We start from the raw sequence: 22,335 nt of genomic DNA, 5'->3' as shown, positions 1-22,335 counted from the left end.
GCAAATAAATAAACTGTGAATTGAGACGTGCAACAGACATGACATATATTGATGATATATATTGCTGTTAAAATTGTACTTGTGTTCATTGTTGTATGAGGTTAATGGTCATCTACGGTGAGTCACTGGAGAGAGAGAGTTTCAGATCAAAGCATATGAGGTTTTTTTTGATGGAATGAAGACCTTTATTGTCTGGGTAGAAATTCACTGTGGTGCCTGCTGGGTAGATTGTCCAGTCTGACTTGGGAGAACCAGAAAAATCTCTCTCTCATTGCACCTGGCTGAATTAGTTATTTTGTTCTCTGTGTGCTCACAATACTCTGCTGATCATACTTCTAATAATAATAATATTACTAGTAAAAAGTAGTTTGTGGTTATGATGTGCTAACTACAATACTTGATCTCATTTAATCCTCGAAACAACCTGATAAAGTAGATAATAATATTGTACCCATTCTTCACATGAAGAAACTGAGGCTCAGAGAGTCTATTCAATTTACCCAATCTCACACAGCTAATTTTTAGTTGAGGTAGGATTGGAACCCAGGGAAATCAACTCCTGGAGTTCACCTTTCTTGCCTCAGAATCTGTACATATCATAGTGTGTGGCAGTTATTTGTTTATATATAGACCCAGAGCTCCTTGAGGGCAGGGATTGGCTTTATTGTTTCTCTTAGAGTTAGAACAGTGCTGGCTGTGTACTTGGGATTCAATAAATATTTTGTCCGTAAGAGAAGAGGAATGATAAATAAGTGGGTAAATAGAATGAGCATTCACCCTTTTAGTTCTTAGTGATGGGTAGAAGAGATGGATGGCTTCCTACCAGAAAGGCTGTTATCCCACACTTTTGCTGTTCATAATCATGTAGCATCTAAAGATTCACAATTTAATCTTAATCTCTGACTTGTTTCAGATATTGTCCATCTGTTGTCTCCATCAGTCATTTATTTTCTTCTTTAAAAAAGTTTTTCCCATCAGTAATAATAAGCCTTCATGTCTCTTCTAACCATAAGACTATAGCTATAGTTATCTTTAAGGTTTTTATTATGTATGTAGCCCTGGGTGAGCCAGTCATTTACCCTCAGTGTGCCCGACGCTGATATTGGGGCTTGGGATCAAAACAGACACAGAACCCTGCCCTCATAGAATTTACATTTTAGCTACAGGACGTAGATAATAAACAATAAAGATAATACATAAGGACATTCTCTAGTGTATGGAAGGTATTAAAGTGCCACAAAAAAATTAAGAAGGTAGCTATGAAGAGAATAAATGGGAACTTGGAATGTGAGGCTGAGGAGCACCCCAGGTTTCAATTTTTAAAATAATTTAAATTGGAGGTTAATTGCTTTACAATATTGTGTTGGCTTCTGCCATACAACAAAGTGAATCAGTCACAAGTACACATGTCCTCTTCCTCCAGAACGCCCTCCCCCAACCCCTCCATGTTGTCACAAAGCACCAGGTGTTTTGTGACAACCTGTGTTATACAGAAGCTTCCCACTGGCTATCTATTTTACATACAGTAGTGTGTATATATGTAAGTGCTACTCTCTGAATTTGTCCCACCCTCTCTTTCCGCTATGTCCAAAGTCTATTCTCTGTGTCTGTGTCTCTATTCTTGCTCTGAAAATAGGTTTATCAGTACCATTTTTCTAGATTCCATATATATGCACTAATATACAAAATTTTTCTCTTTCTGACTTTGCTTTGTATAACAGGCTCTAGGTTTATTCACCTGATTAGAACTGATTCAAATGTGTCCCTTTTTATCGCTGAGTAATATTCCATTGTATTAATATATATGTACCACAACTTCTTAACCCATTCATCTGCCAGTGGACATCTACCAGAAATACAAACAACCCAATCAAAAAGTGGGAGGAAGACTTAAGCAGACATTTCTCCAAAGAAGACATACAGATGGCCAACAAACACATGAAAAGATGCTCAACATCACTCATTATCAGAGAAATGCAAATCAAAACCACAATGAGGTACCATTACACGCCAGTCAGGATGACTGCTATCCAAAAGTCTACAAGCAATAAATGCTGGAGGGGGTGTGGAGAAAAGGGAACCCTCTTACACTGTTGGTGAGAATGCAAACTAGTACAGCCACTATGGAGAACAGTGTGGAGATTCCTTAAAAAACTGGAAATAGACCTGCCATATGACCCAGCAATCCCACTCCTGGGCATACACACCAAGAAAACCAGATCTGAAAGAGACACGTGCACCCCAATGTTCATTGCAGCACTGTTTATAATAGCCAGGACATGGAAGCAACCTAGATGCCCATCAGCAGATGAATGGATAAGGAAGCTGTGGTACATATACACCATGGAATATTACTCAGTCATTAAAAAGAATTCATTTGAATCAATTCTAATGAGATGGATGAAACTGGAGCCCATCATACAGAGTGAAGTAAGCCAGAAAGATAAAGACAAATACAGTATACTAACGCATATATATGGAACTTTAAAAGATGGTAACGATAACCCTATATGCAAAACAGAAAAAGAGACACAGAAGTACAGAACAGACTTTGGACTCTGTGGGAGAAGGCGAGGGTGGGATGTTCTGAGGGAATAGCACTGAAACAATATACTATCAAGGGTGAAACAGATCACCAGCCCAGGTTGGATGCATGAGACAAGTGCTCAGGGCTGGTGCACTGGGAAGACCCAGAAGGATGGGATGGAGAGGGAGATGGGAGGGGGATCAGGATGGGGAACACATGTAAATCCTTGGCTGATTCACGTCAATGTATGGCAAAAACCACTACAATATTGTAAAGTAATTAGCCTCCAACTAATAAAAATAAATGAAAAAAAAAAAAAAAGAATGACTCTATATGCAGTGTTGAGCATAGACAGTAGAAGGGCAATGGTTGAAGTAAAGACCAGTTAAAACACGACTGTAGTAGTCCCCAGAGATAAGTTATTATGGCTCCATCAGGGTGAGTGCCATGAAAATCATGAGAAATAGCAGATTCTGGAAATATTTTTGAAGGTTGAACCAGTAGGATTTCCTGGCAGATTGGATACAACAGGAGATAAAAATGACTCCCCAGATTTCTCCAGCTGGAAAGATGGAGTTGCTATCTGCTGAGATGAGAAAGACTGTAGTTACAGTAGGTTTGTGTCAAGAGCAGAAATTCAGTTTGGAACAAGTTAAGTTTGGGGTGTCAGATATCAAGTAGAGATGTTGAGGTGGCAGTTGGATATATGAGTCTGGGGTTTGGGAGAGAGGTCTGAGCTAGAGACAGAACTTTGGAAATCATCAGCATGTAGATAGTATTTAAAACATGAGACTAGAAGGGATCACTGAAGGAGTGAATATACACAGAGAAGTGGATGACTAAGTTATTCCTTGTTATCCTTGGGACACCCAAATTAAGAGATGGAGGAAAAGAAGAGGAACTATCGAAGGATACTGAAAAGAAGCAAGCAAGGAGGTAGGAGCAAAAGCAAGAGAATATAGGATCCTGGAAGCCAAGTGAAGCAAGAGTGTCATGGAAGAAGGAAGGATCTTTTATACCAACTGCTGCTGAAGTTAGACACAAAAATGGACCATTGGAATTGGCATTGTGGAGATCACTGTTGAGTTTGACAAGGGTTGTTTAGGTAGAACAAACCTAATGGAAGTGGATTTAAGAGAATGGGAGAAGAATTCAAGACAATGATTATAGGTAACTCTGGGCTGGGTGGAGAAAAAGTTAAGACATGGCTGCTGAACTTAGGAATTTATCATGTTTTGAGACAGTGGGAACCAACACATTTAAAAAAAAACAGTCAAGGATACAAGTCTATCCAATGCTAAATTGGGTGTCACAGATAGTATTTGGTACAGGAGGCATGAGTAGGTAATCACCTGAGTAGGCAGCCATGGTCACGGAGACCTCTACTGATTGAGGCCCAAATGGATGGGCAGGATTCTGGACAGGCATAAGAAAGGATGAGAGTGTACCCTGGGGGAGGTGATGACACAAAGTGAAGGGCTGGACGTAGAAACAAGCTCAGTGTGGGGCGCTAAGTGAAGTGACTGTGTGATTTGAGTAGAGAGTGTGTTATAGGCAGTCATGACGAATAGGTGTGTGTGTGTGTCTGTGTGTGTGTGTGTGTGTGTCTGAACCAGACCATTAATGGCCCAGAAAGCCAGATTGAGCAGTCTAGGTGGTATGATCAGAAGCAGGGAAAATGCTAAATTTTTTCTGAATGATAGGTGTATTGTGATAAAAAGAGTGTTTAGAGAACTTTGATAAGTAGCTTATTAGTCAAAGAAATATCTGAAGATAACCTGCAAGTGTTTTTCAAAGCATGCTCTGGGGACGATTTCATCAGAATCTCTTGGGGAGCTTATTAAAAATGTAGGTTTCTGGAGCTGCAAGTGAACTACTGAATCCATATCTCTAGGAGAGGGACTCCGGATTCTGTATATTTAACAAGTTCCCTGTGTGACTTTCACACATGACAACGTTTGTGAATGGTCTTACTTGAGTAGACTGTAGTGTTCAGTTCAGTTCAGTTCAGTTCAGTCACTCAGTCATATCCGACTCTTCGCGACCCCATGGACTGCAGCACGCCTACAGATTGTAGGGTTAGGGTTAGGGTTAGAGTTAGGGTTAGATAAGATTTTGTAGATAAAGATTTTGCTTGAGTAGATTGTATTCCTGGTTGATAAGCTGTCTAAAACACTAGAATTACATTTAAAAAGGCATATTAAACATGAAAAATCCATACTTAACATCCACACTTGTAAATTTATGTAAGTTCTAAGAAGGTAAATTTGCAATTGTGTTCATTTGGCCTGACTAGACCTCATTCAGTTGTTTCAAGGGTATTTCAGGCATCTGTAAAAGTATGGGTCTTTCATGAGAGGGGGGTTACCAAATCTGTTTGTTACTTTTAAATCCAATTTTGTACCAAAGAAGATGGTTGAGAAGGTATAGTGGTCCCTTCCCCGAGCTGTACGAGGTCTATCTGAAGCCTGGGAAACTAGGGACTAAGAAAACAGCTATGGAGATCTGGCTGTTTTGCCTGGGGCTAGCCTCCAAATTGCTACTTTCCATCTCACTTGAGGCCTCAAGCTGGGAATCATGGAGCCATGCTTTTTCAACCCTGCCTCCTTGGACAGAGAAAAACACCTTCTGCCTCTGCAAATCAGAAATAGGTTTTTTTTGGGGGGGGTGTGTGGTCTGTTTCTTTATAAATCACTGACCGCAAAGAAAGAGTGACTTTCGGCATTGGAGACTGAAAGTGAGGACCTCTCTTGTGACAGGGAAGGGATGAAGTACATGGTTTATTTTACTCTGTTCCTCCTTGGGGTATTGATTTTGCTTGTCAGAGCCTTCCCAAAGAGTTTAGTGTTTGTCATGAAGTTCACCTTTAGGCTTCCCCAATGGTTCAGCAGGTAAAGAATCTGCCTGCAATGCAGGAGATACAGGAGATACGAGTTTGATCCCTGGGTCGGGAAGATTCCCTGGAGGAGAAAATGGCAACCCACTCCAGTATTCTTGTCTGAAAAATCCCATGGACAGAGGAAGCTGGAGGGCTACAGTCCGTGGGGTTGCGAAGGGCTGGAGACAACTCAGTGACTAAGCGTAGCACAGCACCACCTTTCACTAGCTAATATCCACAGACAACTTCTGCTGACAGACCATAAATTAATTTATTCCATAACCAGGCAGTCAATTTGGGGGAACTTTAGGTTCTATAATTTGATCTCATCATCAGTCTTCAAGACTATTCTATGCATGCATAGAATTCTAAGTCAAAATTCCAATCTACATGGATCTTACAACAACTTTCTGCAAACATTTATTAAGTACTTAGAATGCAAAAAAAATGTTGTATTAGACAACAATTAATAAGATGCAGTCCTTGCCCTCAGAAAACAGACTTGTAATGGCAACTTATGATATGGGTGATAAGTGTTATGAAAGGTCTGTCATATTTAATATAGCATTTGAAAGGGAAAAGGGAAATTTTTCCTTGAAGGGAGTTAGGGAGCTGCTGGGGAACTGGGAGAGTGACTTAGCAAGGAGATGATGTGGGGTTGGAAGAAAAATAAGGAATGGGCTTGAGAAAGTGGGCAGTGAAATGGGGAGGTTGCTTCAGGTACTGGCAGAGCACAGCCTCTTGCCTCCTGGGGCAGCAAGGCCCAGGCGTAGTGCTTCTAGCTGACATGGTTGCTGTGATTATTGTCCAATCTTATGAGTAGAGAGCAGCCATTTAATGCAGATGGTTTGAGCAATGTGTTTATGACATTTGTTTTGGGTACATTTTCCCAGTGTGTTAACCTGGACAAATAGGGGTGTGTGGGTGTGTGTGTTTGAACCCAGACTATTAATGGCCCAGAAAGCCAGATTGAACAGTCTAGGTGGTATGATCAGAAGCAGAGAAAATGCTAAATTTTTTCTCAGTGTTGGGTGTATTGTGATAAAAAGAATGTTTAGAACTCTTTGAAAGAGAACTTGGAAAGAGTAAGAGATATTTTAATAAGCTGGGAACATGTCTCTGCATATAGATTTAGAGCCCTAATAAGAAAATGGTTGAACTTTTTCAACCTCTGGGAGTTTATGCCACTGTCTTAAAACCATAGTGCACTTGGATGGGAAGTGGGTGAAAGGAGTCAAGAGTACACACTTCTAGTTATAAAATAAATAAGTCATAGGGATGTGATATATAGCATGGTGACTGTAGTTAATAATACTATAGTACATATTTCAAAGTTGTTGAGAGAATAGATCTTAAAAGCTATCATCACAAGAAAAAAATTTTTGTAGCTAAGTATGGTGATGAATGTTAACCAGACTTAAATGTGTTAGTCATCTTGCAATATATACAAATATCAAATTGTTGTGTCATACACCTGAAATTAATATTGTATGTCAATAAAAATGGCATATATTTTTTAAAAAAATGGCATATATTTTGCAGGATTTTTTACATATGTAATATGCAAAAGATTACTTATGTAATGCTATAACCTTCATTTTTCTTCCATTTAGCTATGGCAACATAAGCAATACACTCCGGTTTTTTGCAAAACTAATCACACACAAATGTGCTGATGTGGAAAGGATGTTTGTTATTTCATATTTTCTCAGTGATGACACAATTTCAGTGTTTGAACCCATAGAGAGGAATTCAGGTAAGAGACATACTGCCCATAGCGATTTCCTCAGAACAGTGAACTGTCTCTTCATGTTGAAAGTTATGGAATATAATCTCATTTTTATAGCCTAGATGATCTAAAAGAGTGGCTTTCTTTTTTTTTAACCACTAAAAGTTCATTTTACAAAGATCTCTTAAATGGGAACCCAGACATATAAAATGGTAAAAGAGGAATAGTTTTGGTTGGCTCAGGACTGGGGGACCCAGGACACCTCCTTTTTGACACTGTCCCCACTTCTTCCGTGGTCTCTGAGGCACCTCTGTGGAATCCAGTAGCTTCAAAATCATGGTCTGGCTGCCACCAATTCTGTGTACAGCTAACAAGACAAGAATAAAATCTGTATTTGTGATAATATCACTTACAAAATAAAACAAGAATCCCTCATTAACAAATTTAATCTTCAGAGTCTAGATTAACAAATTTAATCTTCAGAGTCTATTTCCCTCTGACTGTTGAGGCTGGTGCCAAGGTTCCAGCACCAAGGCCCATGGGATGGCCTTGCTGCTGCACTGATAGGATGGCCATTGCTGAGGAAAGCTATTGATTTTGACTTACCAAATTATGGAACTGTAGGGCTCTGTACTTTGTCCCAGCATGTTTAAAATTTTTATCAGTGCTGAAGATACACGTTTGGGAAGAATAGTCAGTGGTGTACTGGTTAACTGGCTCTCTGAAAAAATTTTAAAAGTTCTATTTTGTACCATTTGTCAATTTCCATAATGTAAATGCTCAAACCATGGCCAATTTCAAGCAACCAACAGCTTAACAACTGGCTTTCCAAATCCCTGAACATTAAACAATTAGCCCTTATGAGCTGGTAGGAGCCGCTCAGTACACCAATGAATCATGAATAATTTGTATAAGTAAGTCAGGCTCCACTTAGACAGATTTGAATAATGGACCAGATCTTAAAATATGAAGTCAAATAGGGATGAATATAAAGTCATGCTCCTGAAGGTCAAAAAATCACCTCTGTACATTTAGAATAGGGATGATATGGCTAAACAAATTGCAGCATTCATAAAACAGGGTGATAGCAATCAACTAGAAGCTTGTTGGTAATAACATCAGCCCTGACTGAGTACCTCCTGTTATCCTTATAAGACCTTTGTGAGGTTAAGTTTTGTGTTAATCTAGGTCTTCCAAGAGGCAAAGCCCAAGATGAGGTTAAATGTACAAGAGATTTATTAGGGGGATGGCGGGTGAGGAAAAGCATGGCAGGAGGCAGAAGAGGCCAGGAGCGCTGTCAGACTGCAGTATGTTTGTGTGACTCCTGTGAAGGACAGAGGAAAGAGGAAAAGGGGAAGGTCTTAGACCACAGTGAAAGTCTTAAGAAAATTTTGGCAAGGCTGACTGGGCGTTCTGAAGCCCGAGTCACCAGTGCGAGGAGCTCCCATCTTGCCTGCCTTAGTCTGCCTACCTTGCTCAGTCATGCATTGGCAGCAGCCTGTGGGAAGCATGACCTCGGCACAAATCTGGGGATAGATTTCAGAACATAGCAGTTGGAGCCTTCTGTCAACTATGTTCCCCATAGCCAGCAATCTGAGAAGTACATTTTCATAGCCCCCCACAAATATTATTCCCATTTACCAGCAAGAATTTGGAGGGGCTCAGAGAGATTAAATGACTCCTAAAGATCATCCAGCAAGCAAGCGGCAGAGCCAGGATGGACTCCAGCTCTCTTTGGCTACAAAGCCTATGTCTTTCTGCCACCTGTGGTTTCTGAATATGGTAAAAGCATGAGGAAGCTGCTCTCTAGAGCTTACCTGGTCCCAGGATGCATCCACAGGGTTGGAGATTTCAGTTCAGTATCAGGAGATAGTGGAGTCCCACGTTTAACTCTGCTCACTGCTTGCCAAAACCCAAACAATGCCCATAAGAGAGCAGAGGAAATGATGAGAATTCTGAGAAGTAAAAAAAAAAAAAAAAAAAAAGAATGGCGCATTATTTAAATATCTTGCCTGTAGAAACAAAGAGTTAAGGGAACTCCTATAGTTATCTTCAATTAAATAATACCTTTCCAGAAATGGGGCATCTTTACATTTCATCTGTATGTCAGAAGATGTGTATAAGACATCATCTGGGACAAATAGGTGGAAATAAACTCAGGTGAGAAATTTTCTACCTGATACAGTTCAGGCAGGCTCAGAAGATGTTCCTGTTGTCTCAGTTTCCAGGATGCTTCTGGACATAGACCAAGTCCTCGCTAAGTGTTTATTTAAGTGTTTGGATTGGGAAGGGAGAGGATGAAGGAAAGAAAAGGCTGGAATGCCATGCCACTTTTCTTCTTTACACACTCACCTAGAAGTCTCATTTCTTCACCCACTGCCTCATTCTTCTTCCCTTAAAGACTGACTATACGTAGAATGAGTTCACAAGTTCACATGTTTGAGCATGAAGTATCTCTAAAGGCAGGTTATCTGATTCTTTGAGGAACAAAACCTACTCATTAACTTTTTTCTCTTTTTTCTACAGGGTATACTGGAGGGATGTTCTTAAAAAGATTTCGTGTTAAGAAGCCTGGACAAGAAGTCTTTAAAAGTGAATTCTCGGAATATATCAAGGCTGAGGAGCTGTATGTTGGAGCCAAAGTGAATGTGAATGGCTACCTCTTTCTTTTGGTCAATGCTGATGAGTATACCTTGAACTACATGGAAAGGAATTCAGATAAGGTGAACTCATTTGGTATAATTCTTGACTTTGCCTCTCAGCACTCTGCAGTCTATGTTTTCCTTACTCCAGGCCTTTTCTTCTTCATCTTGCAACCAATTTTACATTGTGCATTCACACATGTGGGCATGAATAATGGATCTGCATGATTTGGCCGCAGGTCCCATCACAGAGGCCAGGGCCCGGTCTCCTCTGTTTATGTGCTGGGTTTGCTGCTGCCCAGCATCACGGATGCCAGGCACAGGCAGGAGGCAGGCCCAGGGTTGAATCAAGTTTCCTGGGTTTTCTGCTGATGCTGAAAATGTTTTCAGAAAGAAATTCAGCAACGATCCGAATGGAAGAAAACCTGGTGCCACACACTGTGCTGTCTCAGTTAATTGGCACAGGCCTGCAGAGAAGGTCAAGACCTGAACAAACAGAAACCCCAAGGGAACCCGATAGTTGCTGGGGTTGCAACTTCCCATAACAGGAGCCACCTGAGGCCTCAATGAGACTCCAAGGACAAATTGGCAACAGTGAGCTCCACAAGGTTTTCCATTTGAAATGAGATGGCACATGGGTACTATTACTGAAAGTACTATTATGACAGTGCTGTTCACTGAAAACATGTTGACAAAACCTTGATTTTAAGTGTGGATGAGTTCCATGTGCCAGCATGTTTATTTCAGAACCAATCTATCTAAACTAGATAGATTGAGGAATCTATCTGGAAACTATTTTCAAAGTCTGCCTGTAAATAATAATACTTCTGTGCCAATTATATAGATACAGTGCCAACTCCATTTCATTTCATGTCAAATGCTCAGGGAGATTTTGCTAAGATCAGCCTCTGTGTACAACATGTTACCTGGATCAGTTTGGGTCCTCTGAGAAGCAGATCCCAAGACAGAATGATATGTGCAAGAGCTGTATTGGGGGAAATGTGTATGAAGGATAAAGGAGGGAGCAGGAGTAGGTGGGGAGACTGAGATGTAGGTCTGACCCCTGAGAAAGGAGAGGGAAGGGAGGAGGATGGGGGTGAGAAGAACCTCAGACACATTGCAGCTCTGACAAAGTCGGCCAGGCTCATGGGGAGCCCCAGAGCATATACTGTGCATCAGATAAATCCCATGTCAGGCAGGAATGGCCCAGCTCTGGCGCCTCCTTCCTGCTCAGTCACTGGATGGGAAGAGTCTGGGGAGACTGTGGCCTCTGGGGGAATCTCTGAAAGGTGCAGCGCTCCAGTGACCGGAAGGTGCCGCAGCAGGGGGCTGTCCGCTAACAGAACTCCTCTCTGCATGGTCTCTCTTGAGGGCAGGCCAGGGCAGCACCTTCTGGGGCTGCCACACCACCTCTCCATTTGCAGCGTGAGGAACTTGAGCTAGCACAACACCAGGAATGGGTAGCTCTTCGAAAGTACTGAATTCAGGTGAGGGGCTCAGTAATAGGGCAGTTACATTTCTGGAGACCAGCAGGCTTGGCAAGGAAACTTGACTCCTTAAAAGCGAGGGGCCTTAGACATGTGTCTTCCCTTTCCTCATCTTTAAAATAAATGGGAATACCAATGGTGCCTATTTCAGAGAGTTGCTCTGAAGGTTAGATGTGATAATCTGTTTTAAGTGCTTATCTCTATGTGGCCCATAGGAGATGCAGTCAGTGCACAGTTTACAACAGCTATTGTAATTAGGGCTCCATTTTCAAACACAGTGCAAACCTATACTTTAATGTAAAATATATATAGCATGAATATGTATGTATATATGAGACATTAAGGGCTTTTCTCCTTTCCAAAAGAGAAAAGCAAGGTGGGACATTATCTGGTATCAGCATCCCAAGTAAAAACTGCATTTTCTTAAAGCTACCTTTAACAAGGACATTCTAAGCAGAGAAAGATTAATATCAGTCTGAGGGGTCTTTTTGTAAGAACTAACAGATCCTATCATGGAAATAGATGAAAGGAAATGCAAAAAAGGGAGGGAATGCCACTGACCCAATCCCCCACCCCACCCCCAAAACCCCCTGGTGGCAGAGGGGGAACTTTATGTTAAGTTACCATCAACGTTTTTATTTCCATAATGAGTCTTCTCCTTTTCTAGCTCTTTGCTATAATATACTTACTTATAATGTCAATATAATTACTTATAGCCTTGTACTTTACTCAATCAAATAAGAAGTATTCTTACAGAGTCAAAAACCAAATCACAGTATAGGAGACAGGAACTGGGGGTCTCCTGGAGGGTGAATGTAGGGGACTGCAGTGCCTGTAGACCTTTGGCACCCATCCTCTCTCTGCCCAGCGTATTGCCTGGTGGCCCATGGTTCCAGGAGTCCCACTCTAAAGATCTGGAGAAAATGGGATCCACTGATGCAACTTTGAATCCCCATTTTCTCCATTAGGCTCTCCCAACATGGTGGGCCAGAGTCCAAGGGTCAAAGGGAGGAGGCTGAGGTGGAAGTAGTGGTGCTTTTCTGATTCCTGTGACCTGCTGTCCTGTAAGCTCATTTCTCTCAGATCTGGGCCTGTGCTAATGTCACTTATTTTCCCAGAGCCTTAGCTGAAGAAATACAAATCTGGTCATGTTTTCTTTGTGTTGGTTTCTGTGGAAAGACATAGCCAGCTAAGTCCAGGTTCATAGCATGAAGTCTCTTTGCTGGCCACCAGAACGATTGGGCTCCCTATCTTAAATATCTGTCTTTTCCTCCTCCTAGTTTCCCCTGAGCAGCATTGAACTTGCCCTACAAAAGTTAAAAGAAGAAAAACCCAAATCCAGAGAACTCAAGCAGGTGTTTATAGCTGCTGATTGTATGCACACAACGATGGTGGATTTTAACACATTCAGGTAAGCCATAGGCTGCTAGCAGTTATCTCATTGTCCAAAGAACAGAAAGGATGTTTTCCTCCCTAGCGTTTCTTCATTAATTTACTACGTACTGTTTTTAAAAATTAAGAATTGGTATTTCTTTACATTCGTATTACTTCGTGATCAAGTTTTGCCCATTTCTAGTAAATTTTATATATTTGCATATAAAAGAAATTCCTAGGGGAGAACAGAGAGACAAAAGCAGTTTAAGTCAGTTGAACACAGTGTCTTGTGAATCATGCAGGGCATTGAAGGATCAGGGGAGTGTCAGGAAGGCTGCATCTGAATGAGAAAGACTGAAAGCAGTGCAGCTAAGAGCACCCCCACCCTTCAAAGTGTGAGGAATGAAGAAGAATGCCATCCAGTTGGAAAAGATAGTGGAGGCTTCACTGATTATCAGAGAAAAGGTGCTGTGTATTCATCTGTGTGTATGTATGCTCACATACACGTTAAGTACTTAGACATGAAAATGTAGAAATTGAAGGGCAAATATAGGCCAGAAGTTAGAAGTACTGTAAGAAATCATGAACAATAGAGATTTTTCTCTAAGGTTAAGCTGAATTTCTAGGACTGTCCAGTGACTGACCTAGGCAAATTTCCAAACAGCAGAAACACAAGGAAATTCAAATTCAGGGCCTGGTACAATTGTGAGATTTCTTAGCCTGAAAACAAAGTGAATGGAGCGTTTAGGAGAATGTAAATTAAATCATGGATGGAGGACAAAGGGGACTTTCTCTTTAGGCTGAGAATTCTGGCTCCTAAAAACAATAGTGGCTAAAAGCTATATAGGAAACTTGGCTTGATGCAGTCAAGATGCAGCTAAGAAATGAAGATGTGAGCCCGGGGGAGCGTGGCAGGGAGGTCTTTCTGACTTTGTGTTTGGAGTTGCCGGTTGTATCAATACCTGGTGACCCAAGCCCTCCATGAGGCCCACAGTATCCCTGGAGCTCATTTGTTCTTTCAACAAAGCTCTTTTGTATCTCCAAAATGTTCTTTTGAGTGCAGCAATCAGAGGACATATTTTTATTGTTTAGAATTCCCAAGCTTCTGGGATCAATAAGAATTTATAGTTCTTTGTTATTGTTCATGGCAGTACACATGTTCCTGGCCTTTTGGCAAATAAGTGAAGGATGGGGTGAAGAGCACAGACAATTGCTCAGGCTGAGGACTAATGGATAGCAGTGGAGGGGAAAACAAATTTCCATCAGAAATGAGGGAGTGGTTTTGTTTTAGTATTTTGTGTTCTTTACAAAAGCATCCATTCTCCTCTTACTCTAGCAGTGTCTCTTGGAAACACTTTAGTGAGTTTATGGGGCTTTGGGAGAAGCATGTAGGCCAGGCAGGAGATCCAAGGAGGGGAAGTTGTTCCGTGGATGGAGGCCTGACCCTAATTGTGGGGTGAATAAAGGACAGCCATGCCATGTGATTGGAGGGTGACCTCAAGGTACCGGATGCTTGGAAAGAACAACTGCGAATATTTAGGGCGTCTCCTGGCCAAAAAATTCCTTAAGATGGAAATCAGATCAGGCCATACCTGGCTTGAAAAACCCTTCAGTGGCTTGTGCTCGTCCTTACAATAAGATCCAAATGTTTTATTGCAGCCAGCAGGGCCTTGAGCGATGCCACTCTGTATTTCCAGTGTTGTCACTTATTTTCTTCCCACCCTGTCCTTTGGCCCTGCTGACTGCCACTCACTTTCTCAAACACATTAAGCTCTTTCTGTTCTCCATGCCTCTGCACATTCAGTTCTCTCTGCTGGGAATGTCCATACACCATCCTTTTCATGGCAAACCCTGGGACTCATTATAAATGCTGCTTCCTCAGAGGGGCTTTCTTTTTGACTGTTCTACCTAAAGTGGATTTTTTTCTTAGCCCCGTGTTTATATTGGGTTGGCCAAAAAGTTTGTTGGCCAACCCAATATTTTTCACTACCCCTGGCACACCTCGTAGTTATTTTATTTAGATAACTGTACTTGGTGTGTGTGTCCTTAAGTGTGTCTTCTCCTCCTAGAATGTGAGCTTTCTTGAGGGGCAGGGTCCTCGACACCCCTGTTCACTGTCCTAAAACCAGCACCTTGCACTGGGCTAACTACATATCATAGCTCCTGAATGGAATAGTGAGAGTCTAGTATTATTTTGGGGGAGGGGTGTTCTAGTTTGGAAGTCAGCCCTCTTCGTTGCTCCTCACGCTCTTTCTGGGCAAAGGCAAAGGCACTTACATAGTTGCTATCACACCACCTCCTAATTTAATTCTGTGCTTGGAGCTTTGACTAGCAAATATTTTTCTTTTACTTCCATGTGTATGTATATGGATATACTCTGGCTCTTCTCACCAGAACATAACCTCTTTGAGGGCAAGGAACTTCTCTTTCTTGTTTTTTGCTTTAGGCTCATCACTTTTCACCATGCCTTGTTGAGTAGCTCTATTTTATCCAGTCTGCCCTGCTTTGCCTGTTAGCTGAAGGTTGAGTTCTCCATTTAGCTCCTCAGGCTCAGACCTTTTTCCTGAATTATAGATCTGCAAATATGAAGGCTTTCAGGACATCTCCCCTTTGGAACCCCATTAGGCCTTCCAAAATAACTTTCCCTAAATTGACCTCATTTTCTTCCCCCATACAGTTGCAGTTGGGGACCCTATCTTGGTAAAGGCCACCAGACTTGTCCCCAGGGCCTGAGCCGGGGTCTGCCTTGTCTTTGCCCTCTCCCCTACCTTGACCTCTTCCACCCTCTTGAAATCATAGTTTTTAAACACCCTCTCTCCATCCCCAGCTTCACTGTTGCAGTTTGGCTTTTCATCTTTTCACTAGTCTCTTGAAAGCTGCAAAACGGATCTTTTCTTAATGTTCACCCTCCAAAGCTTTGCCAGAATGACCTCCCTAAAGTCTTATCATATTGTTCCTTGGCTCTAGGGCATATCCCCAACCTGTTAGTGTTTCCTATGAGTTTGGTCATGAGCTGACCCTTGCCAACATCTCTTCCCTTATCTCACTCGAAGAATTATTCTTTTGTAGAAGTCACCACTTATCGAGTACTTACCATGGGCCATGCATCATGTTAAATGCTTTTCCTGTATCATCCACTGGTAGCCCCTCTTGAGTTGTTTACTTCCCTGCCTCCACAATTGGTTCCTGCCAAGTACAATAGATGTTTGTTGAATAATTTAATGAAAGGTCCTATTTCTCAAGGAACATTCTGTCTAAAGCTTGCAGCAAACAAGTAAATAATTGATTACCTTGCGCTGGGAAAGGGAACTCTGTCTCTGACTGTAGGGGTATCAGGGAGGGCTAGTCCCAACCCTCACAATTCAAGTGACTTAGGCAACTTGCTTCACCTACTTGCATCTCACTTTTTTGTCCATATAATGATCTCTAAGGTCTCTTTCAGATGCTGACATTCTGAAACTCTTCAAATGTAGGTTTTATTTTTATTTTTTTAAATTTTTAATTGGAAGAGAATTGCTTTACAATGTTGTGTTGGTTTCTGCTATGCAACAGTTTGAATCAGTCATTATTATATATGTATCCCCTCCCTCTTGCGCCTCCCTCCCTGGTCCCATCCCACCCTTCTAGGTCATCACAGAGCACCAGGTTGTGCTCCCTGTGTCATAGAGCAACTTCCCACTAGCTATCTCTTTTACACATGGTAGTGTATATATGTCAGTGCTACTCTCTCAGTTCCTCTCCTTTCCCTGCTGTGCCCACAAATTTGTTCTCTACTTCTGTGTCTCCATTTCTTCCCTGTAAATAGGTTCATCAGTACTACTTTTCTAGATTCCATATGTATGCGTTAATACATGATATTTGTCTTTCTCTTTCTGACTTACTTTACTCTGTATAACAGGCTCTAGGTTCATCCACCTCACTACAACTGATTCAAATTCATTCCTTTTTATGGCTGAATAATATTCCACTGTATATATGTACCACAGCTTCTTTATCCTTCATCTGTTGATAGACATCTAGGTTGCTTCCATGTCCTGGCTATTGTAAATAGTGCTGCAGTGAACATTGAGAAATGTGTGTCTTTTTGAATTGTGGTTTTCTTAGGGTATATGCCAAGTTGTGGCATTGCTAGGTCATATGGTAGTTTTATTCCTAGTTTTTAAAGATATCTACATACTGTTCTCCATAGTGGCTGTATCAATTTACATTCCCACCAACAGTGCGATAGGGTTCCCTTTTCTCCACATCCTCAAGGAAACTATAAACAAGATGAAAAGACAGCCCTCAGAATGGGAGAAGATAATTATAAATGAAGCAACTTGACAAAGGATTAATCTCTAAAATATATGAGCAGCTCATAAAGCTCAATATCAGAAAAACAAATAACCCAATCAAAAAGTGGGTGGAAGACCTTAACAGACATTTCTCCAAAGAAGACATACAGATGGCCAGTAAACACATGAAAAGATGGCCGACATTGCTGATTATTAGAGAAATGCAAATCAAAACTACAATGAGCTATCATCTGACACCAATCTGAATGGCTTTCATCCAAAACTCTATATAAACAATAAATGTTGGAGAGGATGTGGAAAATGTAGGTTTATAAATACACTTGTAAAATGTTCCCTTTTCATATCTGTGTTGAACTGGCAGAGGCAGGATTGCAGTGTAGGCCTCTGGGCTTCATGTCTGTGGCCCTGCTTCTCTCCCCGGCTTACATACCTGGCCCTCTCAGTATGTACTTGGGCCTCAGGAGCCCAGACTTGATGCTCTGGACAATGGTCCAAGCCTCGGGCATTTCCTTTATTCTCAAGGAAACCATCCTATCTCTGCATAAGGTGCCATGGTTAATAATGGATTAGTGGATTAACCTGTTAGTGGATTAACCGGGCCTTCCTGAGATATGTGTCTCAAAATGGACCTGAAGAATGCAGGGACAGGTGGAAACAGAAGGCAGTTTGGGGAGGAAGCGTTTCTTTTCTCTTCTGCCTCTAGGCTGGAACTATTTCTCTGGGACCCTTTTTCCATGGTCTGCCAGATGGGCCTGTGAGCACTGTCAGTTGTTATTGAAGGAGTGCAGAGAGCTGTTCTCAGAGCCTTGATTCCTGATGGACAGATTTTAGCAGGGAGCCAGACAGGGACGAAGCTTAGCAGGGCTAGTGTTTTGTGCAACTGGAAACATGGGCAGAGTGAGGCTTCTTGATGTGGGCCCTGGACTCTGAAACCCAGGCAACAGCAGCAAGGAGGGCCCTGTGCCAGGGAAGACGTGGCCAGTCCCTCCCTCCAGCAACCTCCCCGAGCCTTGATCTCCCCATCAGAAATGACACCTGCCCCATGTAGCCTGCATGTATTTTGGATTTCTGCGAGCTCAGTGCTCACTTCTTTTCCCCACCTGGGCTCCAGCCTTAGAGGGCAGGACACATGGCCAGTTCACCCTGGTGTCTTTCCCAAATACTTTCAGCACCCAGTGTCTCAGGCCGCAGTGAATGTAATGAATTATTAAACCATTCTTTCTCAGACTCCTGTTGTCAATTGCAGGATCAAGAGATTTCCTGTGAGTTTCCATGTGATAAATTCCTTCTAAGATTTAGAGCCTCAAGGAAATTTTTGTTCTTGTAAATGTAAAATTCTTCCTGAAAGAGGTGATATAATGTAGTAAATAGATCTGATTTTTTACTTGTTTAGAGGGTAAATCGTGTCTGATTCTTTTGCAACCCCATAGACTGTAGCCCGCCAGACTCCTCTGTCCATGGTATTTCCCAGAAAATAATACTTGAATGGGTTGCCATTATCTTCTCCAGGGGATCTTCCTAACCCAGGAATCAAACTTATATCTCCTGCTTGGCAGGCAGCTTCTTCACCCTAGTGGCTCAGTGGTAAAGAATCATCAGCCTGCCAAGCAGAAGACCAGGGTTCAATCCCTGGTTGGAAAGATCCCCTGGAGAAGGGAATGGAAACCCACTCCAGTATTCTTTCCTGGAAAATCCCATGGAAGGAGGAGGCTGGCAGGCTACAGTCCATGGGGTCTCAAGAGTCAGACACATGCATTCAAATCTCAACTCTGCCATTTTTCATCCTGATGTCCTTACATAAGTTGTTGAAGAACATTTTCACCTACAAAATGGGGATAGTTATAATACTACATAGAGCTGTTGTGATGAATAAAGCTGATAACGTATATAAAATTCTTACTGTAGCACACTGTAGTGCACTAGAAAGTGCATTGTAGCAGACACTAGAAAATGAAGACCCTTTATCTCAAGAGTTGGAATAGTTCAAAATAGTCACTGAAAATAGTAGCAATCTATGTCCTATTTGCAGTATTTCCATAAGTTGTTTATTTACTCTTGATAGAGTCATTGAAAACATTCTTTAATAAATGAGGTTTGAAGAAGCCCTTAAAAAACTTGGAGGCCATGAAGGTGGAAAATAAAGATTGTTGGTGGACCAAGATTGGGAAACATTAATCCACTCCATTACTGTCCTTTAACTTCAAGGAAGAAGATTGTAAATTTAGTGCTTAGAGCATTGTGATGATCTCATCCTGATTTATCTCATACAATTATCTCTCCTTTTATGTGGTTTTGATCTTTTTTTTTTTAACAGCACCGTGTACATTGTTATTGGTGTTTTTATTGTAAGCCTAACATCTTTTAAGGAAGCCACTGGTCTATGAATCTATATGAATAGAAGGAAAAGGCAAATTCCAAAAGTTTTGAAACCTGTACTCTTACGTTGAACCAAATAGACTCTTTGACAGCACCCATACCATATATTTGAGATGCCCGCCTCAGCATACATTTTGAAAACAACATTTTGAACGTTCCTAAAAGCATTAAACATAAACGATGTGATGTCATAGGAAAAAATGCTGGCCTGGGATTCCGAAAGACTGAGATCTTTAATTTGTTTCTGTCACTGCCTGATGATATTGTTTGTATTGGTGAAGGCAGGCTTAGTTTTTAAAAAAGCAGAATCCTCCCTGGCTAGTTAAGCAGGAAAGGAATTAACTAAAAGGATCCTGGGTGGTTCACAGTATCTTTGGAAGGGCTGGAGAAATAAGCTCAAGGCTCAGTTCTAGGAACAGTGCCCAGAAGTGGGTTGTAGAACTTGTCTGATGGGAAAATGGCCCCTGTTCCTACTGCACCACCCACACTCATTGCTACATTTGCACTGCTACCAATTTTATCAACTCAACTCAATTTTATCACAGCCATCACTACCACTACTTTTGGCAACCTTGTGTCCGATGCTACCCCTGAAAGTTGGACCCCTGTGACTCCAAATGTGGCCCATGCTTAGCTGTTACTCTTCCAAGTCAAAGTCTCATGTAAGCTTCCCTGATTGGCAGATCCTGGGTCATTGGCATGTTTCTAATTGCAAGGAAGGCTGGGAAATTAAGCTCTGACTTCCATGTTGGATTGACGGAGAATAGAATGTGGTAATTTCCCCAAATAGAGATGGGGGATTTAAAAGGTACCCTTTTCATTTACCATGATGGCAAACTCAAGCCAAGATGAGCCAAACACGGGGCATAAAATGTCAGTAATTAGGAGCTGAGCTCCTTGTTTATGAACAAACAAAACACTTGCCTGGTTTTAGCACTTTGCAAATACCATTCTGATCCACCCAAGTAGCTAAACAAAATAGAAACTTCTTCCCTATATCCCACTATTTTTGCAATCTCTGACACACCTTTCTGAGTTTAAATTGCCTTGAAGGCATTGGATTACTTTCAAGTTCATAGATTTTGATAGCTGGCAGTTGTATATTTTTTGGCTTGTGTTTGTTTTTTTTTTTAATTAAGACTTTAAAGATAAAAACCTATATTTCTGTCTCCTCTTGAAAAATAGAAAGTGGGCCTACATTTCCCCATGTCAATAATCAGTAGGGTAAATGGCAACTGTCCCTCTCAGACTCTGCCTGTTCTTTGCATTTTCCCCTCAATCCCTATAATTCCTTCTTGTCTAATGTGTGTGATGTGTGTGCTCAGTCGTGTCCAACTCTTTGCGACCCCATGGACCCACCAAGGGTGGGTAGCCCACCAGGCTCCTCTGCCCATGGGATTTCCCAGGCAAGAATACTAGACTGGGTTGCCGTTTCCTCCTCCCCAGGATCCTCCCAACCCAGGGATTAAACCAACCATCTCCTGAATTGACAGGCAGACTCTTTACCACCGCACCACCTGGGAAGCCCTGTTGTCTTATGCCTTCTCCCATTTATCTTATTTTCATATTCCAGAAGGTACTTAACTAGGTAATCCTTGGACTGGATAATTTTAAGGTCCCTTTGTGCCCTAGGTATAGTGGAAATAGGTAATTAGGGATGATTGTGTAAATAGCTCAAAGTGGAACTGAAGACTGATTTTTAAATTAGAACCCAAATGTGATTATATATCTAAAGGTCTAAAAGACTCAATTTAAAAATGGTTAGAACTATTCATAATATTCAGGAAAAGTAGCTCAATACAAGAAAACTACATAGAAAGCAATAATTTTACTTTATACTAATAATAAATGAGATTTTATGCAATGGGGGATACTATTTGCTATACCAACAAATATTATGAAATACCTGGGTGCAATAAAATTGGACAAGAAATGTGTAAGACTAAAATGAATACAGTTGTATACATTTCCTGATAGCTCAGTTGGTAAAGAATCCGCCTGTAATGCAGGAGATCCTGGTTCGATACCTGGGTCAGGAAGACCCACTGGAGAAGGGAAAGGCTACCCACTCCAGTATTCTGGCCTGGAGAATTCCATGGACTGTATAGGCCATGGGGTTGCAGACTCGGACACAACTGAGTGACTTTCACTCACTTCACATACATTAATACTTATTCTCTACCTTATATGTGTATGTCATTGTGCCAAAAAGAATTAAAATTTGTTTGATTTCCCTGGTGGCTCAGACGGTAAAGCGTCTGCCTACAATGCTGGAGACCTGGGTTCAATCCCTGGGTCGGGAAGATCTCCTGGAGAAGGAAATGGCAACCCACTCCAGGATTCTTGCCTGGAGAATCGCATAGACGGTGGAACCTGGTAGGCAGCAGTCCATGGGGCCGCAAAGAGTCGAACACGACTGAGCAATTTCACTTTCAAAATGAATACAGTTTCAAAACTTTATTATCTCTCTGAATTGGAAGCCACTAATTTAAAAATTCTACCCTTGGGGTTCGGCTCACATCTCCACCAAGAGACAGGAGTGGGGGGGCGGGAGTCTGTTTGACTGGGGGCTTCGGCTTCTGTTCCAGGTTGGCCAGCAGCGGCAGCACCCGGGCGCCCCCTGCAGGCAGCAGCGGCCGCAGCCACGGGCGGAACAGAAGAGCGTCCGGGCTGGGTGGAGCTAGGCCTGGAGGAGCGGCGCCGCAAGGAAGACTAGGGGTCCGGGGATGGCGGCAGCACCGCAGGCTCGGGCGCAGGCCCTGGTGCGGTGCTCACTGGGCGCCTGCCGCCTGGCACTGCTGCAAATATTCTGCTCACAGAAGTTCCCCTGGGACAAGCTGGAGCGGCTGGACCAGCGCTACTTCTTCCGTCTGAACCGGAACAGCTTCACGATGCTCATGGCTGTGTTGGTGCTCTTGTGCGCGGCGCGGCTTCCGCTGCAGCTGCCCTACCTAGCCATCCTAGTGGCCACCATGGGTGTGATCCTCGTCTTGGCCATGCTCTGCAACCGCGCTGCCTCCCACCAGA

The 22,335-nt window shown here is 42.1% G+C and overlaps 1 protein-coding gene across 4 annotated transcripts in view; it reads left to right on the top strand.

The window, feature by feature from the left end:
• EFHC2 (EF-hand domain containing 2) overlaps positions 1-22,335 on the top strand; it is a 242,871-nt gene that overhangs the window by 125,176 nt on the left and 95,360 nt on the right. For 3 of the 4 annotated variants that reach the window (XM_065915700.1, XM_065915699.1, XM_065915698.1), the window contains 3 exons: positions 7,019-7,161; positions 9,661-9,857; positions 12,544-12,674. In XM_065915700.1, coding sequence (XP_065771772.1) covers positions 7,019-7,161; positions 9,661-9,857; positions 12,544-12,674 — 471 coding nt within the window. The remainder of the gene's footprint in view (positions 1-7,018; positions 7,162-9,660; positions 9,858-12,543; positions 12,675-22,335) is intronic. The other variant, XM_065915701.1, reaches the window with a different exon arrangement.

The sequence above is a fragment of the Muntiacus reevesi genome, chromosome X, assembly GCF_963930625.1.
Source record: "Muntiacus reevesi chromosome X, mMunRee1.1, whole genome shotgun sequence".
In the NCBI taxonomy this organism is placed as follows: Eukaryota; Metazoa; Chordata; class Mammalia; order Artiodactyla; family Cervidae; genus Muntiacus; species Muntiacus reevesi.
The sequence above is the reverse complement of the archived record's forward strand: the minus strand, read 5'-3'. Positions and strand labels throughout refer to the sequence as shown.